The sequence below is a fragment of the Canis lupus genome, chromosome 6 (assembly GCF_048164855.1).
Source record: "Canis lupus baileyi chromosome 6, mCanLup2.hap1, whole genome shotgun sequence".
Classification (NCBI taxonomy): Eukaryota; Metazoa; Chordata; class Mammalia; order Carnivora; family Canidae; genus Canis; species Canis lupus.
Window position 1 is genome coordinate 52,740,176 of NC_132843.1, and position 23,920 is coordinate 52,764,095.

Here is a 23,920-nt window from a genome sequence, read left to right on the forward strand (position 1 = left end):
GCCACCGCGGGGGGGGCGGGGGGGGCGGGGCGCTCCCGCTCGCTGCCCCTCAGCCTCCGCACCTGCCCGCGCGCCCGGCTCCGCGGCAGCAACGCGCCGGCCCGGGGTCGCCCGCGGAGCCCAGACCCGGAGGGCGCCCGGAAACAAGCGTCGGGAGGCCGAGCGGAGGCGGGGGGCACAGCTCAACCGGCGGCGGCGCCGCGCCGAGCGCGGACCCGCGAGTGGGGCGCGCGCCCCGCTGCCTGCGCTCCCGGCCCGGCCCCTCCCCCGCGGCCCGGCCCCGCACTGACGGCGGACGCGGCGCAGCGCGCCCGGTTACCTGCGGGAGGGCGGCGGGGGAGGCGGCCGAGGGTCTTGGCTCCGGTCCCCAATTCGCCCCCTGTTGACACCAACCACCCTCGCCTACCCTGTGAGGCTGTAGCCACTACACCCACAATCTTCGGGGGGTACGCTCCCTCCGACACCATAGAGACGGGTCCGGAAACCGGACAGAACGCCAGCCTCCAGCCCTCCGGCACCACCACTGAGCTGAACCAACCCGGAACCGAGACAGAGCGGCCGCACAGGTGACTCTCACGCCCGTGCCATCTTGAGTGTGGGCGCCGGTGCCGGTCGCGGCTTCGCTCCCTCCTTCCAGCGGCCCGGGCGGCCCGGGCGGCCCGGGAGAGTGTTTCTTCTATTGGCGTTTACGTTGAACTCTCAAGTTTGCCTTGAGTTTGATCTTTAGGCCTTTGGCCGCGCAGTTTCAATTTGATATCCGCCCGAATCCAAGATGGCCGCCGTCGCCTCTGACAAATCGTGAAGGGGCGGGGCGCAGAAACGAAGTAGGGAAGCCGGCCGGGGCCTTCGGGGTGACGTCGCTCGCCCCGGCGGCGGCGATTGGTGGCGCTGCGTGGGCCCGAGTCGTGCAGCCGGCTGGTGCAGGCGGGCGGCGCTGGAGGTGCTGCTGGCTTCAGCCGCTGAGACGGAAGTTCAGCAAAGAGTAAATCGCGGGTGCTCCTGTTTATAGCACCTATTATCAATATTAATGGTGCTTATTTAATAGGGCGCTGTGGGAATATACCTAACAGTTTTTAAACGACTGAGTGAACTGCGTCTTCTCTGCTCGCCTCCCTGCTAAATGCTCTGCAACCTCACCGTTGACAGCTGACCTGAATAATTTGATCATCCCAAACTTTTAGGTTCTTCCTGGTAGCTGAAGAGGTTTAAGATGGATAAGGATGCCACAATTTCTGCATAAGGTTAAGTGGAAGCAAAAAGGTCAGATACATGCCGCTTATTCAGAAACGTATTAAATATTTATTAGGGAGCAGGCTGGGTAAGCTTGACCAGCGCTGAGGGTTCTGTTCTGGGTCAGCACTGTCCTTTAGAAATTGACTTCAAGCCCCAAATGTAACTCAAAAAGGTTTTTTTTTTTCTTTTAGTAGCCACATTAAAAAACAGCAAAAATGAAGTTAATTTTAATATATTTTAACACAATATATCCAGAAGAGTGGCATTTAAACATTCATCCGATATACAAAATGGTTGAGATATTTTACATCTTTTGTATGGTCTTCAAAATGTGATACTTTTTTTTTTTTTTTTTTTTTTTTTAAGAATTTGAATGCACCGTATCTTCATGCTCCGTAGTCACTTGTGGGTAGTGACTACCATAGCGGAGAATACCATTCTGGGCAGGGTGACCACCAACCACCTTGCACTAGAAAATTGAGAAGCAGAAGTACAGTGCTCCAGAGGCAGGTTTCCTTTATCAGTGTCATCGGCATCTGGCAACCAGAAATCTTCCAGGCCAGTGGCAGAGCCAGCACCATTAGGGACACGGCCTCAAATGGCATCTCCAAAGGCTGAGGCACCTTGAATTTTTAGCCTGTGTTTATTCAGGTGTGGAGAACATTTTCTAAGATTTTTTTTTTCCCTAAGACGTTTTAAACAGTTCGTCTGTCTTTGAAGAGTGCATTTCTATTTGTTGTGATAATTAATAAGCTGTTATTTTTGCCAGTAAATACCTATGTCTGGCATTCATTATAATTATATCATTCTGGCGTATCATTTATAATTAGCAAAACATCCGGTGTCATCAGAAATCCAAGTGGCTAAAGCATTTGTAGCTCCATCTCTGGAATGTAGTCTTTCTGGTATGATTCCAGCTAGTTACCTCTGGAGTGTGAATTCTTGATTACTAGAATGCTAGCTGCTTTCAAGGGCATGGCTTCAACCAGTTAACCCACACAGAATATTACACTGTCAATACTGAAATAATTTAAAGTCAGCAACAGACATCATAATACCCATATTGTAAGGACTGTTGGCCTACTTTGTACACTGTAAACAGTACACAAATGTTGCAAAACTTAAACCTGATTATACAGACATATTCCACAAATGTTTGATAGACACTTTTTCTGTGTCATGTACTATGCTGACCACTAAGAAAAGAAGGAAGAAGACATAATCATTGCAAAAAAGTGGGCTCAAGGGGCCCAAACAAAACTTTTTTTTTTCTTTTTAAGTGATTGAGGATGTGTGAGTAGCTTAATGCTAGAAATGTTATCTTAGTTTTCCAAAGTGCCCTGCCCCACCACCAAGAACCTGCAAGTTTCAAGCTACTGTTGTCTGAAGCTGGATATGAGATAAATGACCTTATACTTCCCATCTCAGGTTTTTCTGACATTTGCTTCTTGTTTACTTACTCAATACAGCAAATACTTTACAAATGTTCATGGTGTACCAGCCTCTGCTCTACAGACCAGGGAGACAAAGCAAGATTAATTCCCTGTTCTCATAGACCCCAAATTTTAGGAGGTTGATGGGTAAGGGGAGAAGTAGAGACTAGCATATAAATGAACAAAGATCAGTTTGCACAGTGATAAGTTCTATTAAAAAATAAAACAAGATGTTGAGGAGGAGGAATTCTACTCTGCCCTTCAAGATTTTTCTGGTTATACTAAGAATTAAATTGACATGAGAAAATCAAACAAAAGTTTAGTAACATGTATTCCTCCAAGTACACATGAGACTCAGGAAAACTAAGTAACTCACCAGAATGACCAAAGCCATCATGTTAAATATCATCTCCAGTTAAAGACAGAAGGGGTAGAGTGGAGGAGCATTTTTGGAAGGTTACCAGGAAAAGCCCAGTAAAGAAGGATAAGGTTTAAAGCCATTGCTTCTCCATTCATAACAGTTTCTAGAGATTTAGGGTCATCTCTCTTTTATGAATGGAGATTTCCCTTCTACGTATAAATATCTCTTACAAAAGGGTAATTTCTACTCAGTTTTCAGAACTTCTCCTGAGTCTGCAGTTTCTTAAAAATAATCAGTTTAGAATAATTGAATATGCCAAAGAGGCATACCTTGGAGTTTAATTCATTTAAGCTAGATATTGACACCATTTTACACATAAGGAAACTGATGTACAGGGAGGTTATGACAGAGTGAAAAGTTAGCTGGATACAATCAGGAAATGGGACTTTGCATCCATTAAAAAGATAATAATCTGAGAAACTGCCAATCACCCCCAGACCACAAAGAGCCAGAAAAGACCCCAGGGGATAAACATGCATTCTTCCCTATAACCTGCTGCCCTACAGTAGCCTATAGCTTCATTATAATACATTTGCATTGCAGTTTTCACCTCTCCAGTGGAGGATGGCTGCCCTGACGGTTCTGACTAGGGCCCTGTAGGGCCCAAACTCCCCCTCTCAACAGGAAGGCAGAGTCAGTCCCCTGGATGATGGGAAGCACCCTTGGTTGGAGGCACTATGACCCATAAGCCATGCAAGGATAAAAAAAGACTCCCATACTCCTAGTACAGTTGCCATCTTGAGGATGTACTTTCAGTTTTGGATTTTATAATAAACTCTTGCTTACTTAAAGGTTTCACTCTGAATTCCTTCTTGGCTGAACTCAAGAAATAAGGTCAGCACGGAGGCAAGGAGGGGACCTGCTGCTAACAGTTAAATTGAACAAAGTCACAAAGCTGGCAATGTCATGAAGTAGTTTGCCTACAGATTTCATATTTTTAACCACTGTACCATACTGTCATCCTAATGTGATAGAGAGCAACAAGTAAGGGAGAAGACAGGAGAGGAAAGGGAGTTAGTTACTTTAGATGGACCTCCCATGACAGCATCCCCCAAAGTTGATCCACCTGTGACTCTCATATTTGCCTCATTCTACCTTTTCAAAAAATTGTATTTTAATGCCTTCTTTCTCTACTATAAGTTCCACAAGGAAAATAATCTCTGCTTTGTTCACTGATGGATCCTAGGTGCCTAGAACAATGCCTGGCACAGGAGCTCCACAAGTATTGATAAATGAATTGTTAAAAAAGAAAACCACAGGCCCAAAATGGTGTTGCTTAGGCCCAAACCAGGGCTTTACTTAATCTAGCTGTAGTTTCAGCCTTCCCCCAGAAGGTCTTAAGGAGTCAGAAATTCCCCAATGGGCACCAATGAATCTGCTGCAAGGGCCCTCCAACCTCACAGGAAGATGAGATCTTATGCATGATAAGACCACCCTACCATTCCCCCTAAAGGAAAGTGACTTTGTCTGGAACAATCCTTTCTTTTCATTTTTATTTTTAATAATAACTTTCTTGCCCCACCCTCCTTCCTATAAAAACCTTCCACTTTGTACAGCTGTTCAGATCTCCTCTCTACTTGCTAGCTGGGATGCCTGCCCAATTCTTGAATTGTTTCACAAAATTAGTTAGGTCTCCAAATTTACTTGAATTTTGTTTTTTGACGGAATGAAAGAGATACACACTACTGTTAACAGTTCCTATCTGGGATAGGGAGAGGGGATTACTTCTTTTGCATTATGTATCTGCATACAGTTTTATGTGTTACAGTTAGCATATGTTACTTCTGTAATTTTGAAGTCAATTTAATAAAGGAATAAGGAGCTGAAATGTAAACTTAGATTGGAAGCTCTTGCATTCTTAACTGAGTCACCCAGGTGCCCCTAGAAGCTCTTGCATTCTTGTATCTATAACATTGCTCATGATTCTTATGTGGTAACAATGTTGCAGGGCAGGCATATCATAGTGACTATGAAGAACTTGTTCACATTTCCTGATAAGGTGTAGATTGCAATTGAGCTAATGTCACACACTTAAGCCAAGAAATAGTAACACGTGATTCTCTCCTATTTTCTCAGTTACCTGTCGAAACTGCACTTTTAGCTCAGGATAAATTAAACATTATTTGCCCTGTTTCCTTAAAAATGGAAGTCCCTGTTTCTTGCCACTCCCATGAGTTGTCCTAAGTGATTCACAGGCTACCTCATCTGCTGAGGGTAGAAGGGTGTGGAGTTTCTTTTTGGGGTGCTGAAAATATTCTGGAATTAAATAGTTGTGATGGTTGCACCACCTTGTGTGCATTTTTATTTATTTTTATTTATTTTATTTTTGTGTGTGTGTGCATTTTTAAATGGTGACTTTTACAGTACATGCATTACTTCTCAAAAAAAACCCAACCCTAATATGTGTGAGCAGGCACCCTTGTGTATGGATATCATTGTCATCTTCATTGTGCAACAGTTGTAACAAAAGAGAACTCTACATCAATAGCGAGTGCTTTATGTCATATTCTGTTACTGTAACCAAAGTAACATGAGTTCACACCTTGGTAGGATAGAAACTACATTAGGTGGAGTTGTTACAGTAAATTTGCAGCAAATAGAACATGGGAATGGCTTCCAAAGCTGTGACCCCCAGAGCAAGGGTGGATGGGCTTCTATTTTTAGGGTTAGAATGAATATTGAGATAGGAAACCCTTGTCATGGGATGTAGAGGTGGGCATAAGGCACATGCACCTAAAGGAAACATGTCTATACACACATTGTATGTTATGTGAATGAAGCTTGTGATCCTCCCTGGATGGCGATTTTAGTATTATATTGAGGTAAAGGTAGTTTTGTCAGTCATTCTAGAAGTCACTCCATGGTCCATCTGCATAGATGTGAGTCAAAGGTTACACTCACACTGGTCTGGGAGTCTGGACCAGCTGGAGTCCTCATCAGGGCAATCATTATCATTGGAGGGGCAGTTTTGGTTTCCATTTGCTTAAGAGGAAAGCTGGGAAGAAGAGCTTAAGGAAAAATGTGGGACCAAAGGTTGGTGAGTATAAACAGATGGAGTCTACTGGTGACATTATTAAAAGTCAAATGTCAGAAAAATGGAAAACTGTGAATAGTCTTAAAGATAGCATTAGAAATATTTAAAAACAAAACAAGCAGCTAGACTTAACTAATTTCAATGAGAAATGATTGATAAGTTCGGCTTCTCTTTCCAAAGTATTCCATTGCATTTCTGGAGTTTGTAGATGCTTGAAGCTCCCCAAATTTGTGTGGGTCTCCTTTTCAAAATCACTGAATTAAAACTGATTCCTTAATACCTACCATTGGAAATAAATGAGCTCTGAAAGTTAGGCTAATTGAAAAGCAATGCTTCCTTAACTTGCCCTTCTGGGGCCTAAGCTTTGATGGGCATCTCCACATCCCACCTGGTGCAAGCTGTAATATTTATGCTCTGTGGGGTTCAACTTCTAGCTGAGTGCTCATTACACAGCAGACTTGAGACATTCGTAAATTGTAGGCATGGAGGAAGAAAAGCTGACTCGTAAGAGATATTTATTCTGCCTTTAAATAGCGGTTACCATCATCCAGATTCCAGAATGACTTCAGTTCCTCAAACTGCCAACCTAGCAAGATTAGAAGGCTTGGAAGAGAAAAGGAGTAGAGGAGGTGATGTGCATGTTAAACAATTCTTCTCATGGTTACTTAACTGCAGGGTTTCTGTATTAAGTGGTCATGTGGATCAAATAAAAGTTTTTTTTTTTTTTTTTTGACACTTCAAAATCCTGTATGCTGGACCTCTGGTAATCAAAATACTTCAAATGCCTTGAGAGATCATGATTTGTAGTAACTGATAATTTTGCTAAGAGATGAACCTAAATTAATTCACACTCTAGAGTGGGATGTTGTTCTCCATTGCTCTTATTTTAGGTTATAACTCTCATAAATTCATAATCTTTGTGCCTATGGAAAATACCTGTGGTGGTGATAGATGTGAAGAAAAAGTGAGGAGGCTAAGGAAGTCATACTACTTGTGATTTGGAGGACTTGTATAGGCCTTTTGATATATCCCTCTCTGATATAATTTATATCAGTTATCGATTGCTGTATCACAAACCATCACAAACTTAGTAGCTTAAAACAGTATGACATATTTTTGCTCACGAATTTGCAGGGGTTTGGGCAGGGTGTGGCAAGGCAGCTTGTCTTGGCTCATGGGCCTCAGCTGGGGTAGTTTGAGAGCTGGGGGCTGGAGTCTTCTGAAGGCTCATTCACCTCTAGCAGTTGACTGGTTGTCTGCTGGGACCTCAGCTGTGATCACGTACTGCAGCCCCTACACGTGGCCTCTCCATGTTGCTTGGCCCTCTCACATCATGGAGACTGATTTCAAGAATGAGCAACCCAAGAGATTAAGGCAGAATTGAAAATACTGTCTTTGACTTAGCCTTAGTCTTTATAACTTCTGCTTAACTCTATTGGTTGAAACAGTTAAAAAAAAAAGTCTATCCAGGTTCTAGGGGAAGGGACATAGATGCCATTAATGACTGGAGGAGTATCCATATCATTTTGTAAGATGAGCATGTGAAATGGAATAGGTGGGGGTGGCCATCTTTTGAAAATACAATCTGGCACATCGGCCTAGAACTCAGAAACTTTAAACAGCACTTTATCATTTTCCACAAAAGGTCAACTCTCTAAGGTTGACCAGGTGGTCCTACTTCTGGTCTTTCTTGAACTCACTGACAAGACTGTATTTTGGTGATATGTCAGCTGAAGGAGGGGGTGTGCCCCAATGAGACAGCTGAGATGGCTGGGCTTCTCTTCCAAGTTCTCCACAGCATGTCAGTCTCAGGGAGCAATCCACACGGCCAAATGCAGAAGCTGCAAGTCTTCTTGAGGTTCAGGTCCTAGACTCATACATCGTTTCTGCCACATTCTGTTGGTCGAAGCAAAGTACAATGTGAGCCCAAATTTAAGAGACGATAAAACAGAGTATCTCATGATGCGAAGACTGAAGAATACTGTGGCCACCTTTTTCAATCAATATATTTTGCTTCCTGGCCACAATTATTGACATTCTGTTCACATCAAAATATACTCACCTCCTCTCCCAAAAGTCACATATCATTATGGCATTAGGCTCTAGCTTGAATGAGCTTTCTTGGGTGTGGTTTTCATGGTTCCTCTTGATTCAGAGAGTTATGAACTGCGAGAAGTTATTTGCCACCTACCCTGCCCACTCCCACCCAACATACAATGATTGAAGCAGGGACAGGATAATCACAAAGGATACTTGCATTCCAAAAGGAGAGTGGTGGGAGATATGCAGAAGTTATTGGTTCATCACAAATCTCAAATCCTGCCAGGCGCACTTACAACCTGTCAACTTCCCTTTACTCTGGGGTCAGGGAATGTTCTTTAGTTAGGTCCACTTAATGTCAGAATCCTGCGGACAGTCTGTTTCTTGGAAGGCATTTTATATTTCTTTTCAATATTCTTATGGAGATTTTAATTCATTTTTCTCAAGAATTTTTCTAGATAAGTCAAGATAGATGTCACACCAATTTTTAAAAATGATTACTGTATTGTAGGGAGAAATCCTTTTTAGCTCAGAGATGTTTTCTTCTATCTTGGCTATTGTTCCTGTACCTTTAAAAATTTATTTATTTATTTATTATCTATCTATCTATCATCTATCTATCTATCTATCTATCTATATCATCTATTTAGAGAGGTAGGGCTAAAGGGGAGAGAATCTTTTTTTTTTTTTTAACTGGAGTTCAATTTGCCAACTTAGAGCATAACACCCAATGCTCATCCTGCCAAGTGCCCCCACTCCGTGCCCGTCACCCAGTCACACCAGCCCCCCGCCCACCTCCCTTTCCACTACCCCTTGTTCATTTCCCAGAGTTAGGTGTCTCTCATGTTTTGTCACCCTCACTGATATTTTCACTCGCTTTCTCTCCTTTCCCTTTATTCCCTTTCATTAATTTTTATATTCCCTAAATGAATGAGACCATGTAATGTTTGTCCTTCTCCGACTGACTTATTTCACTCAGCATAATACCCTCCAGTGCCATCCACGTCGAAGCAAATGGTGGGTATTTGTTGTTTCTAATGGCTGAGTGATATTCCATTGTATACATAAACCACATCTTCTTTATCCATTCACCTTTCGATGGACACCGAGGCTCCTTCCACAGTTTGGCTATTGTGGACATTGCTGCTATAAACATCAGGGTGCAGGTGTCCCAGCGTTTCATTGCATCTGTATCTTTGGGGTAAATCCCCAGCAGTGCAATTGCTGGGTCGTAGGGCAGGTCTATTTTTAACTCTTTGAGGAACCTCCACACAGTTTTCCAGAGTGGCTGCACCAGTTCACATTCCCACCAACAGTGCAAGAGTGTTCCCCTTTCTCCATATCCTCTCCAACATTTGTTATTTCCTGTCTTAATTTTTCCCATTCTCACTGGTGTGAGGTGGTATCTCATTGTGGTTTTGATTTGTATTTCAAGGGGAGAGAATCTTAAGCAGGTTCCACACCCAGTGCAGAGCCAATGCTTGATGCAGGGCTCCGTCTCATAAGCCTGACATCATGATCTGAACCAATGATCTTTCACCTCATTGAAAACCTCAGTGTATCCCCAATGATAGAATTTGGGAAGACTTGCCAATAATCAAGACAATTGGATAGATTTAGAAAAAAACCCTCCAGGTAACAGTTGGAAAAAGGTAGAAAGATCGCTTTATATTTCTCCCTATTCTGTTTCATGACTGAAGACCAGACAGCTGGTAAAAACTAATCTTGTTATAAGAAATAAAGACTCTAAAAGCAGGCCTTCAACTGGGTTGAAGAAAAACCATTCTTTTCTGTGGGACCTTCTGACAATCTGGCTGAGGCTTGTCCTAAAGATTCTTAGCATACTTCTGGTGGTATGGAGCCAGCACTACCATGCAAGGCCAAGTGAGAGCCTTCTGACTGCCAGCTCTGATCACAGCTACAACTAGTAATAATAGCAAGTTATTTTGTGTGATATACCTCATGTGTCATTTCTGGAGCTTCTGGAGTCGTGGTAAAATGTATAGCTTCAGTTCTCCTGTGCTGTGCAGAATAGGTACTGTTCTTACATATGGAAGGGGATCAGAAACGGTAGAGTGTCTTCTTCCCCAAGTCCTGACTGGACACAGCAGTGGCTCTGCCATGTGGGGGGGGGGCAGCGCTAACCTTATGAAGATGACCAACAGAGATGCAGCAGTGTGAAGACAAGGGGAGGAAACAGAACATGAGGAAGCTATTCCCAGCCCTGTGTGAGAAAGCACCTTAGGGAACTCTCTCGGAAAGAGCAGAAACCTCATGAGGAGAAATAATTTCCAGCTATATATCATGGCCTACGGCCATGGCAATTTAGTTATTGAAGTAAATGTGACTTTAATTTGCAGTCAAAATCTAGTGAGGCCAAGATATCTGACTTACATATAAATTGTATTTCTAAAAGTGCCCAAGGCCAAAACTTTCTGTTCTCTGAAGTATGCAAGAATTTTAGATATTCTTCCTTATTCCTTTAGTAAAATTTTCCTTCATAAATAATGTAAAGATAAGCCAGCTCATGACTGAGTGGAAAGTTCACAATTTCTAAATTTGTGAAGTCCTAAAATAATGAGAAAATTATACAGGGAGAGGGAGTGTGTGCGTTGAACTTCAGTGAGCACAGCCCCAGAAACGTTCTGAATTTGGGTGGTGTTCTTCCCAAATCAGCTCACAATGTTTTACAATGTTGGCTTTGTCTTCCTATTAATTGATGAGGGAAACAAACGCAGAAGAAAAATTATGAAATTTCCTTACTGCCTACAGTGCACTGAAAGTCCTTGAAACAGGCAGAGTGACCTTCCTCTAGGGACTCAACTGCCTTGATGTTACTATGTTGCTAAGGGCAAAAGGCAGTCTTAGCCTGACCTCTAGGATCCTGTAAGTCTACTTTAACATATAAAAATTCCTTTAGAGGGATCCCTGGGTGGCTCAGTGGTTGAGCGTCTGCCTTCGGCTCAGGGCGTGATTCCGGAGTCCCGGGATCGAGTCCCACATTGGGCTCCCTGTATGGAACCTGCTTCTCCCTCTGTGTCTCTGCCTCTCTGCCTCTCTCTCTCTCTCTCATGAATAAATAAAATATTAAAAAATAAAATAAAATAAAAAAATTCCTTTAGAAATTTCCTTTATCTCTAAGCCCCGCGAGATTCATGTTGGCAATCAGCCCCTAAGCATATGACCGACCAATGTACATTTGAAGGGTCTCGTGACTCAGGTTGTATTAGATGGTAGTAAATGACCCTTTCCCAACAATAGCTAGCACCCTCAAGATCCTGTGAACCTTGCTTCCAAAATTCCTCAGAGACGCTATCCCAAACTCCCTCCCAACTTGAAGGTACATAATGGGCCACTCCTCATGACCCTGGTGCAGCTTTCTGCCCTCGGGTCCTGTCCTCGTGCTCTAATAAAATCATCTTTTTGTACCAAAGGTGCCTCAAGAATTCTTTCCTGGCCATCGGCTTCGAAACCTAAAGTCTTTTCCTACATCATTAATGTCACTTATTACATGTATTTTACTTGGTATGTATTATAAATAATAAGGCAAGATATTTAGTATTGAGGTTACTGCATTGGAAACATGGAGATAGGTCAGAGTCTGACCAAATCGATAAGCTTGGGCAAGTCTTTTCATCTCTTCTAGCCAACAGCTTTTTCAACCAAAAAAAAGAGTGTGACAGGATTTGGCATCAAAGGCCCTTTCTAGCTTTAATATTCTGTAGTTAAAATGGAAACGAAGACAAAATAAATGTATACTTTCAGAAAGATCAATTACGTTGTGAGTTCAGACACAAATCATATCTTAGATTCACATATTCCCTAGGAGCATATATACTTCCTGATACGTAGCAGGTAGTTTATGATATTTCAAATTTTTATGTTTGGTTTCTCAAATACATAGAGTTATTTAAAAGGCCCTTTCTAGCTCTATTATTCTATGCTTAAAATATAAATTAAGCCAAATAAATAGTGTAGTAGATCACAGAGGTTTTAAAATTTAAGGACAGAAGTCTTATTTTTGATTTATATATTTCCTTCAAAGCGTCATAGAATTCCTCTCTCTAAATAGCAGGTGCTCAAGGAAATATCTCTATAGTTATTTATTTTGCTTTGTATGTCAAGTAAATTTCCAACATTGTAACATTAATGAGTTGCTTTCAAAACTCATTATTAATTATAAAGTCTATTTCTTACCACCTAAATCTTATAAACACAAGTAAATGAATGGGAAACAGTTAAGAAAAAGTGCTGTTCCTTAGTTTTCCTCAATTAGACAGCTTTCCACACTTTAGGTTTCATGAATGATAAAATTTAAAAGCTCAATATGAATCTAGTTTCATGTGCACTAACAGATGTCAGGTTTTCTACCTTAAAATCAGAAAGAAAAGACTTCAAATTGCTGAAGACAGTCTACATATATGTAACAATCTATGGCATATATTCCATTGTTAATTGAAAACACATAGTTAACTTGGGGAAGCAAACCTGAAAATGCAGATGGAATAGGGGAAAAAGGTGACATTCTTTTTATAAATTTTAAAGTAGCACACATTACATGAAAAACTCAAGAGTTTACAAGGGTGGGGGGAAATGGGCAGGGAAAAAGAAAATTCATATGCACTGTATAGAAGCATGAAACTCTTAATAAAACATATTAAACAGAAACACATGACTTGCTAATTCACTTGTACTTTATCCTTCTTTTTAATAGAAATTAAATTAGTCACTTAATGTACATAATGTAGTGTTTGTTTTCCAGTCTGATTGCCTTTCAGCATTTAATTCTGCACCTCTCTTTATAACATGGGAAATGTTATTCAGCATTAATATGTAGTTTCATGAGTTAACAGTGTCAAACATCAACTGTACCTAACAGAGGACAAAGGTATCAGAGTTAATTTGTAGCTAACAACATGGAAAAATAAAAAATAAAAAATAAAAAATACCCCCACAGACCCGCAATAATATCAACATGCATTATTAGCCAAGATTCAAAGTTAACCCAACCCATACAGATTTCTTCTAAGCTGAGAGTACACAAGAAAAGGATGACTTTATCGAGATCCATAGCCATAGTAGTAAGGTTCATCAGGGCGGAATCCATAAGCTGTGGCAGGACGTCCAAGAATGCCAACTGATTGGCCAAAGCCATCCATTCCAAGGCTGAAAAGAGAAAAAGGAATGATAAGTTGTACTGTTCATCACACAATGTAGACCAAGAGAAGGCCAGGAATTTTACACCTCCAAGATTCTCTTCCTAGCAGCAAAAGTGTGGCTGTCATTAGGCCTTTTTCTTGTTCTGTGTGTGAGTATGTATATGTGTATATACATATATATATACACACACACACACATATGAAATATACACAAATATACATGTTATATATAATATATATTAAATATAGTCATAAAACTGTGTATAATAAATATTTACTTCTAATAATGTCTTAAAAATGTTGGAAACCTCTGTCATCAGGTACTATTCAAGACAAAGAGGAGGACAGATCAGAAAATTCTTAATAAATTAAATTACATTCACATATGGCTTTTATGCCAGAATATGAAAAGATTTTATGTGCTAGCAAGTATCAGTGGTAGGGAATGATAAAACTAAAACTGTAGTAAAATGATTTTTGTTTTTATAATAAGACCATTTTTTTCATATGAAGATATAGTATTGTTAAAAGGACATGCATTTTGAATTTTAGCTGTAAATTCTCACTCAGGGCCAAATTATACTATAAACCTACAACTGAAAGAATAAGATAAGGAATTTTACAACATTTGAGTTAGCAAGATTTGATCTGCAAATTCTTCTGACTCCTCAATTAGAAAAAAACAAATAAATCGTACATGTTTCTTTTGATTGACAGCAAGATAATTATAAATTTTGTTTCAGTTTATTCCTTGGAAATAACAGAAGCCTAAAGATAACTTTCAGAGTTATAAAGATATTTGAAGCATGGGTAAACTTTATTACTTTGAAAATTATTCTTTCATCTACTACTAATTTAAAAGAAAATCTGTTCTCCAAAACACTAAGGATCAGAGAATTATCCAACACTTAGCAAAATGACAAGATATTTATTTTGCCAGGCAAAGATGGCAGCTATAACATGCTCATGCATAGCTCATGCAGTGAATGCTAGTGAGCTTATTTCCAATCAAAGGAAACAATTGATAATGTAGAAACATAGACTTTGAGAAAATACATATATTTAAGTGTTTTAAGATTTGAGAGTATACTAGATGGAAAAATATTTTTTCTGGGCATCCTGAGTGGCTCGGCCCAGGGCATGATCCTGGAGACCTGGGATCGAGTCCCACGTTGGGCTCTCTGTATGGAGCCTGCTTCTCCCTCTGCCTGTGTGTCTCTGCCTCATTCTCTCTCTCTCTCTCTCTCTCTCTCTCTCTGTGTCGCTCATGAATAAATAAATAAAATCTTTAAGAAAAAAATATTTTTTCTGTATCAGAAAAATCACAATATGATTAAAAATTGTACTTACATAGGCACTAACTTCCTCTTAACTCAAAATGAGATTAAGTTAAAGCACAAAAGAAGTAACTTTTAAAATGTTAAGGTTTTAAATAATTTGTGTATGTATGTGCATGCATGCGTGTGCATGTGTATATTGAGACAGGACTAATTACTAAATGTAAGGAAATATAATGCCTATGGAGTATATTATTCACGTGAATCTACTGCTCAGGAAATGGATCTTCTGAGATATAAGTTTTACGTTAACATTTGGTAGTGGGTCATCCTGAAGAAAAGAAAGTTTTTGGGCTCCTTCTAAAAAAGAAAACAAAAACAAAACCTGCCTATAATTCCTAAAAGTTGGTTGAAAATTTTAAGTCTGAATTTATTTTGAAATGGCAAAATATAAATATTTCCTTTCTACCTTGGTCTCATGGGAAGAAATTTTAATTTTATGATGAAGGGAAACATTGTTCTAGAGGTAGCTTTAAAGAGGTTTTAGAAAGTAATGCAGTCCACAAACTCAGTTTAAAATTAGAGGGAGAGTTGGCCGGTGACATTTTTCTCCTGAAGCACTAAGGTTAACAAATACCCACATATCCAAACTACTTTTAATTATGTAAAGGTTGGTTGTATAGTTTATAGGTTTCAACTCCTTTTCTTTTCATCTACTTACTGCCTGCCTTCGGATACTGCTTATACTTTTTAGCATCTCTTCTGAGATGCAGGAGACTTAGGTTAAACTCATGTTAATTTTATCTTCTTTTTCTCAATCTAGAGGCTTTCAGGAACTTGGAAACAAGCAGCACAGAGTAGAAACAAGAAGCACAAATATGCAAAGGCACCTTAAAAACAGAACATCTCACAAAGGGACCTCACAGCAACAGTACCATAGTTCTAAAAGAAGAAGAGAATCCTCAGAAGGGAAACTGTTAGCCATGTTGGCACAGAAGAAGATGCTCCTCAGAGGCAAAGCTAGCAACTAACCCAAGCAATTCCTTGGGGTGACTATCAGGATACTATCAGGAACATCTGACCTTTTTGGCAGGCTTGTCCTCATTGAGGAACAGGCCTTAAAAAAGGTTCTGAGAGTCTGAGGTCATCATACATTTTAACTGCAAAGCTGTATTTTATTTCTACGACCAAAAAGCAAACTTCCGATTATTGTATTACCATGTGATTTGACAAAAGGTTATGTAAAGGATAAACTTAGACATTATTCAATCTGCCTGATGTACACTGACAGATAGATACTCAGATGTTTTAAAAAAGATTTGTCAGTCACATTGTTGGTAAGAATTTGCACTCCCAAGTCAGTTAAAGTAAGATCGAACCTTGAACTCAAACTGATGAGTTTGAGTTTCTGAGCCTGCAAGTTTACTGTAATAAAGTTCTATTTACTCAGTCGACAGTTCACCCAGAGACATCTGTGTGTTTAGGCCAAATTTTTTGAACTTCCATAGATATCCCTTGGGAAAAAATTTTAAGGGGAAAAATTAGAAACTATTAAAAATCAGTTTTTCTGTAATTATCCATCATGTATCACAGATGAACTTGCTGTTTAAAGAAAAGAATGTCTGAAACATTATGACCAGTTTGCATGGTACTTTGATGTAAGTTGTAGGTCCTTTTGTTTTATGAAAGATCAGCTATATTCACACAGTTAATATCTTTTAAATAAAGTTCACTCTGAAACACAAAAGCTTGATTCTTTAAACTCTCATTTGATTCTAATATAGAGGAGAACTTGGACTTTTCAGGATGCTGAAAGCTGAAGATGGATATTCTTTTGGGATATGTGGACACTTGCTGTACTTTCACCCTTGGAATCAAGATGTAGCCTTATTAATGTTGAATCTAATTCAAAATGAGGAGAGCCTAACAGTAAGTTTTCCTTTAAACACAAGCAGATAGATTCTTTACATAAGTTCTACAAGAAGGGGATCGAAACTGTGAATATAAAAGGGAATTGTGACAGCAAAAATTGTGCTTTCCTGATCCACTAAGGACTTTGAGGACACAGTAACAAAGGCACTGGCATGTCCTCACTAGGAAACACAAGTACTCAAACAGCTGTGATACACTACTCCTGTCCTTTCCCTGTGTGACCATTCTCCTTCAGATGAAAGTTTGTATATCTGGCTATTTTTATTGGAATTTAATCTAACATTGCATGTGTGTCTCCATATGTACATATTTTCTTCTTGGTATTCCTAACCTACATAAAAAGTGGTGTGTACCTCTAGATCAGAATATGCTACTACTAAACCACTTTTTAAAAGAGGACTATGTAGTGTCATTTAACCATCATCCTCCATGTCTAGATATCATTTTTTAGATCTTTAAGTTAGAAAAGCAACAAAATGCAGTCTCTTCTTAAAAATGTATATTTCTAGTTAAAAGAAAATGGTTCCGGTTTGTGATGAAAAGACAACCAGGTAAGGCCCCCAAATCTGTCTGCTACTAAATTTTATGTCCCAAGAACAGTGATTTGGGGTACCTAGAAAGGAAAATGACAAATTCTTCATAAGAAAAAATATTTAAAATTTAACAACAAACGTAAAACCACATCTAGATTTTACCTTTACTCAAACATTTAGAAATCCAATTAGCATTCAGCAAGCAAGAGACAGGATTTTCTGTAATACTAACAAGGTGTCAAACAAATTTTTAATAGCATTCATTGTATTTCTAAACTTGCAATAATTCAGAGGGGGAAAATGAGAAATCCAGGCATGACAAGTGATACTTCACATGCAGCACGTTACAAGGGGAATAGCAGCCAGTAAAGAATCCTAGGCACTCTGAGGCTCCTACTGGCCTTCTATGCCAGGGTTGACATTCCTGTAGAGAGGGAAGAAAATCACCTACCTCTAGCTGTTTGTGAGCCTTAATTAGTGCATATTTGTAAAGCACTTTGAAATCCTTGGATGAAAAGTGCTGCATAAGTGAAAAGTATTATCATTATTTTATTAAAATTTGGTAAAAAGCAACACAAGTCTTTATCTTCTTTGAAATTCCCAAGTCAGCAAAAGGTATGCAGAGTAAATAATGTATATATTAGAGGATGTTACAAAAAATAAATAAATTACAAATAAATAAATTCAAGCCAAGTTCTCTTATCATAGGTTCACAGAATCTTTGACTTAGAAACATTTTTAGAAATACTCGAGACTACACTTCCATTCATAACATCCTTGACCAGGTCTATTGAATTCTTTACAGAACATCTCCAGAAGTGGGAATTCTCACAAGGCAGTTTGTTCCATTTAAAGGCCTGTTAAACTATTAGAAAGTTCTTTATCTTGATCTGAAATCTATTGGTTCTAGAATTACCCTCTGGAACCACAAAATAAATCAAATCTTCTCTAATATGGCTATTTTACAACTCTCATGTAATCAATCCTCATGATTGATATACTACTCATATATTAGTCTCTAGAATGTTTACCATCTCTTTTGCTCTCTAAAATAATTGATATTTTTCAATGTTTACCTTAAAATGAAGAAGTGAAAATAATATGTATCTGTACTTATTATGTGGTCTGAAACCAGCATAGAATATGAAATCCTGTTTCTGACTCTAATAATGAAGGCTAAAAATGCATTGATCTCAAATTTTTTTAAGGAGTCCTTACCACAAAATGGCTCACACTGAATGTGTATGTGTGTGTGTAGTTGTGTCCATGTGTATACACAGAGACACACATGAAATTTTCTCATTGAATTTCACCTTTTTTGGTTTGAGTCTTTCTTTAGGAATTCTATTCACCCTAAGATAACATACTTTATGACAATATATTTATAGAGGGTAGTGATTCTTATTACTACTTATTATCTATCTTTGTGATCCATGGAATAATTCTTTTGGACTTAACATAGGCTAATTTTCTTCAGAGGAAGCTTTCCAGGGTGTTATAGAGATATATGAAATGATCTGATAATAGCTTCCTAGAACAGTTTGTTCTTTTTATCCATTATTCCAATATATTGATCATAGAATCAAAATGAGTTTTATCTTCCTTTCCGAGATTATAAATTGATCAATGTAATTTCGGCCTAACTATAATTTGTCATGAGAAATTTAGTAATATGAAATTGTAGTAGTGCAATGTAATAGTGATCCTTTTTATCCATCCACCCATCCATTAATCCAAATGGTATATGAGTTCCTACAATGTGTTAAGTAGTGTTGACAGTCAATGTTAAAAAAATGTGGTACTGAGAAGGCAATAAGATATTGTCCTTGACCAGGACTGGAGGCAACTAAACATGGAAAAAAATTCCAATAATAATATGGTGTTGTATTACCCTAGTACATTTATAAATTAATCCAGAAGACTAGAAGAGGGACAGATATTTATTTTTTTATTTTTTTGTTTTTTTTTTTGGGGGGGACAGATATTTAATATAAGGTGAGAGTATATTAGAGGTATACATAAATTGTTACAAAAGAATCTAGGGGGCTAGAAAGTCTTCAAAGAAAATATGTTGTGTGTGTGTTTTTTTTAAAGATTTATTTATTTATTTGAGAGTGAGTGAGTGAGTGGCATGGAGGGGCAGAGGAAGAGGGAGAGAGCGCCCCAAGCAGACTCTGCGCTGAGCACAGAGCCCCATGTGGGGTTCCATCTCAAGATCCTGCGATCATGATCCCAGCCAAAACCAAGAGTTGGATGCTTAACTGACTATGCCACTCAGGCACATTTAAAAGTAAAAATACTTTTAATGCATCTGTCACTTCCTAACTATACCTACATTTATCTGTATATCCTTTTGCTTTATTTCCTATGAAACTATAAGTCTCATAAAGGAGTAAAGACTGTCACTGTCTTATTAATTGCTATATCACTAGCAGTTAGCATTGTATCTGACACAGAGTGGGCATTCAAAAAATATTTTATTTTATGAATGGACGAATCTAGAAGGACAAGTAGGACTTCACAAGTGAAGAGAGAGAATTCCTAATGTGGCAGCTTCAGCAAGAGAGAGAGAAGTCGCTGAAGAATAGCAACTGGTTTGTTATGCTTAAATTCTTAGGTTTACGATGAAAGCAAATGGCAAGAGATAAGGCTAGAAAGGGAGGTTAAGATTGGATTTTGAAAGCTCTTCATATGCCACGCTAACTATATACTTCTGGAGAGTTCTCTGTGGTTTTTAGAAAGGGGACAACTTACTTCTGTGTTTTAGAAAGATAACTCTGGTAACTATGGGTGTAAAGAGACAAAAGCATGGAGAACATTTAAGAGAATATCACAGCTGTCCATGTGTGAAGTATTGAGAGCCTGTAGAGGCAATGGAAGAAATAACAATCAAACATGCTACATTTCCTGACAAAAATGGTATTTCTTCTCTTTTGAAATGGTTCTTTTAGTTATACTTTTACCACTTGGGAAATGAGAATGAAGGCAAAGTGTTTCAAAACTGGCTGAAATTTTAGAGGTTATAATTAATAGGAATGAAACAATTTGTCCCTTTACTGTGGGAATATGCTTCATCAAATAACTAAGAGGCTGTGGTATTCCATGCAGATGAAATCAGACTGTAGAAGTAGTTTGTCTTTGAATTCAATAGGTAGGGCTGGACTATTCTGGCAGAAGAGAACAGTTTTTTTCTTGAAATACTTTTACACAGTAATAAAAGAAGTATAGATAGAATGAGACAATACCGATAAGATAATACCTACCAATACACGTATTATTTTATTATTATTATTTTTATTTACAATACATGTATTAGAGATCTAAATGCTTGTAATTTATAAACCAACCACTAGATGGAGAGCTTGTCTTATCACTGAGTGTCATTTACTTTTATAAAGTTTTAAAGCAAGTCTTATCATTTAAACTCTCAGCATATTTAACAGTGATAGAATGTGGTTTCCAATGGTTTCTCATTTGGTCAATCTAATCATTTTATAAATTGTGAAATAATTTAGTGAGAGTTAAATAGGAGTATTCACATGCAAAAAAAATTCTGATTGTGGGGGCCCATGAAAATGACAGAAGATGCTGATAGGCTTGGACACAGAAATATGTAATGCACGTGCATGTTAAGGTACTACTACTATATGACAGCTTCTGAAGTTTTCATTGAACTTGTCAGAAGCACCTTTTCTATGAACTTATATGTAATAAATATTCTTTTAGGTTGCTGAAGGTGTTACTTATTGAACCTGAGCCTTTGTATTACTGAGATGAGCACAATTAAGCAGTTTTTTGATAAGCTTTACCAATATATATCAAGTTTAGCTGTTATTTTCTATTTAGTTTTTATTCTTAACCTTTTATATGCATGAGTATCAATTTCCCTTTTATTATGATAAAACTTAATGGCTAATCAATCTTAAAGAATCACATTTTAGTGAAATAAAACCAAGTAATATTTTTCCAAAAATCAAGGGCAAATGATATGAGTAGTAGGAGGTTTTACTTAAAGTATTCATCTAGAATTTATTTAAAAATATATTTTTAAAGACATCTTATTAGTTTTAAGAAGAAATATACCATCTTGGGGATAGAGCCTGTCAATTTAGTTACTATACTAAGATGCTTCAGATAAAAACTTGTAGTAATTATGGAAGAAGCATGTGTAAAATAGTCACTGATTTATTCCAAATGGTAAAGAAATTCCATTTCACTGATGCTCCTCTAATTTCACTTAATTCACACTTCTCTTATAATGCATCTTAATCTGTTTAACTGATCTCCAGTGGCTATTTTAATTATATTTTTTATGTGGAGATGTTATAGTTGGCCCTTTTCATATTATACCATTGCATTAATTTTCTAAATTCCTTTTTATCTTTAAAAATTTTATAGTGTAATTGAGATCCTTCTATTAATTCCAGTTCTTGGGCATCTTAACTCTTAAATGTTTTGTCTGACAGTTCAACTTCATGAGTCCTTTCCCTTCATGAGCTTTACAATTTTTTATTATGTTCAACTTCTAGTTTCTTTTATTTATTTTTGCCTGTCTGTTGGCCCTTGAACTTGGAAATATTTCTACAGAGAGGTTCTGTATATGCTTATATCAAGGCCCTGGGGATTCCACTATCCTGAAACAATTTTAATAATTTCTTGATTTGGGGTTCCCTGAGTTAGGTGAATAACATAAATTCTGAACCTATTCATGCACATGGGAAAGCTTGTGATTTCTCCTTCCCTTGGATGGCTATCCTCCTAACCTAGGACCTTGGGGCAGAAGATAAATTTTAGTCACTTATCTAGTCTGGTGAATTGAGATCATTTAGTCCTTTTTTCAAATAAGAAAAAGGCAGCCCACTGAAATTCTAGGCTTTATATAGGGTACTCAGTTTCATTTTCCTATGCTATATAACCTATACCTAGTTGAATATATTCTTGTGGGTGGTTATTTTGTGTGTGTATGTGTATCACCTGGGGTGTTTATTTTCTTTGTGAATTTGGCCATGAATTATAAATTTTTGTTACATTTTATCAACCTTTTCCATATGTGTATATGGGGAGGGGGGCTTCTAAGTCAACTCAAACTAGCCGAAGTCCCTTCCATTTTGCTTCTATTATTCTGCTCTGCGAATTCAAGAAAAGGATCTATCAACCTTGTATTCCTGTGACTCAGAACTGGCTTGCTTGAAGAGAACAATGACTTGAGAGAAAAAACTGGACCCATGAGAACATATTTTCTTTTTCCTTATTTGTAGCAAGTAACAGGATAAATACTCTCATAGGTGCCTAATGAAAGCTGTCAGATGCGATTATCAAGCTAAAGTGAATATTTACTCAAACCTATAATGGTCTCAAACTTTTTATAATAATCTTTTAATGAAAGTATACCATCCAGTCATCCTTAACTTATATTTCTTCAATTAAGTGCAAGGACTTCTTGAAATTGGCAGTTCTATAATATCAAGCAATGCCTCATTTCATACCACCAAAAGTTAAGAGAACTTACTGAGCTGCTTAAGTAACCCCTAGGTCAATAAACTGAGTCATTAGCACCTCCTTTGAATAATTGTTTGTCTGTTACTGGTTCAACATTTATATAATCTGTCATAATACCTTGGTTTTTTAAGGTACGAAAATTACTGCTGTAGGCTTAAAGTAGAGAATATAACATAAGTAGCAATGTTTTCACAGTGATAGTTTAACCATACTGTCTGGTACTGAGTGAGTTAAAGCCTGAACACCACAGCTAATTACTATGTAATGCTAACCTTAGTTGCTGGTTCATTTTGAGACTCTTTAAAATATGAACTGTGTATTTTACCCCTATGCACTCTCTTAATGATTTGTTTTTTTAGACTGAAATCACTTCCAGCCATCAGTTATACTCTTGGTCTCTACATATGCACTTCTCCAAGCACAAATATTTCTTTTTCCTATTGGTCTGCCAGCCCTGTCAGAGCAAATTTCACTTTAAACTAAATGCTATGATACTTAAAACCTCTTGGATTACTCAGGCTGCTAGTGTGATCTATGACCTTCCAAGAATGACAGCTGAACTTTCCAATTTGCTTATACTGCTTGGGGAACTAGAAAGCACATGCCAAATAGGAAAATGTTTCTGATGTTGAACAGAGAGAAGTTCTTGTCGGAGGTGGGAGCAGGAGACTATTAAGTACTGAAAAATACTAATAAGAAATGAAAAGAAACTAAACATGCTGCAAAGTCTAAGACCTTGAGCATAATTCAAAAGTTAATATTAGTACTAAAAACTTTTCAGTTCAGTAAAAAATATATACAATGACCCTCAGTTACTGTAATTTAGGCACCATCCAGAATCTTAAAGTGACAATGTATTATGAAAGTGAACAAGATCAAAAGATGGAAGAGAATCTAAAATTATCATGAGTGCTATGCAAAATGGGCTATATCAATTCATCTTTCTTTATGAGACAAAAATCTGACATGCAAACACAATCAGAGTAAATATGGCTACCTAACATGCATGCTACATACCACTCTTTCATAAATGAAAAATTAACATTAAGCTTCTGTTAAAATCTTGTCTTCAAAGTCTTTAAATAAATAGTACAGTTTGGGGATATTTTGATATATTTTAAAACTTTTCACTTTTGTTTAGTACCTAAGAGGTAGATAAGTGTTATTAAAAAAAACAATCTCAAAAAATTCTATCAAATATAAGAAGCTTAACGTAAAGTTTCCATTTATGTCATAGTCTACTTACTCATTTGTCTCAATAATTTTTAGGCTAAAAAATATCAAATGATGGTTGATAAGTAAAGACTTATTTTGGTACCTAAAATCAAACCAAATGATATTTTTCTAAAATTGAGGGCA

At 37.9% G+C, this 23,920-nt stretch overlaps 2 protein-coding genes and 1 long non-coding RNA gene across 14 annotated transcripts in view; 1 reads left to right on the forward strand and 2 right to left on the reverse strand.

Moving 5' to 3' along the window:
- The window catches only part of SCYL3 (SCY1 like pseudokinase 3), a 44,619-nt gene extending 43,876 nt beyond the window's left edge, over positions 1 to 743 (reverse strand). Inside the window, exon 1 of one of the 6 annotated variants that reach the window (XM_072830547.1) lies at positions 407 to 743. The gene's annotated coding sequence lies outside the window, so the exon portion shown is untranslated. Of the gene's footprint in view, positions 1 to 319 lie in introns of all 6 variants that reach the window. The other 5 variants (XM_072830546.1, XM_072830541.1, XM_072830543.1 and 2 more) reach the window with 5 other exon arrangements.
- LOC140635637 (uncharacterized) lies at positions 48 to 15,709 on the forward strand. 2 transcript variants are annotated; one of them, XR_012032993.1, is made up of 3 exons: positions 83 to 1,260; positions 1,600 to 1,884; positions 15,421 to 15,709. It is a non-coding gene; the product is annotated as an uncharacterized lncRNA (long non-coding RNA). The 2 variants fall into 2 exon arrangements; XR_012032994.1 differs by lacking the exon at positions 1,600 to 1,884 and having other exon boundaries at positions 48 to 1,260.
- The window catches only part of KIFAP3 (kinesin associated protein 3), a 157,299-nt gene continuing 146,223 nt past the window's right edge, over positions 12,845 to 23,920 (reverse strand). For 4 of the 6 annotated variants that reach the window (XR_012032990.1, XR_012032991.1, XM_072830537.1 and 1 more), the window contains one exon: positions 12,845 to 13,327. Coding sequence is in view for 4 of the 6 variants with exons in the window: in XM_072830537.1 (XP_072686638.1) it covers positions 13,219 to 13,327 (109 nt within the window). In the remaining 2 variants the exon portion in view is untranslated. Of the gene's footprint in view, positions 13,328 to 17,513; positions 17,583 to 23,920 lie in introns of all 6 variants that reach the window. The other 2 variants (XM_072830539.1, XM_072830540.1) reach the window with 1 other exon arrangement.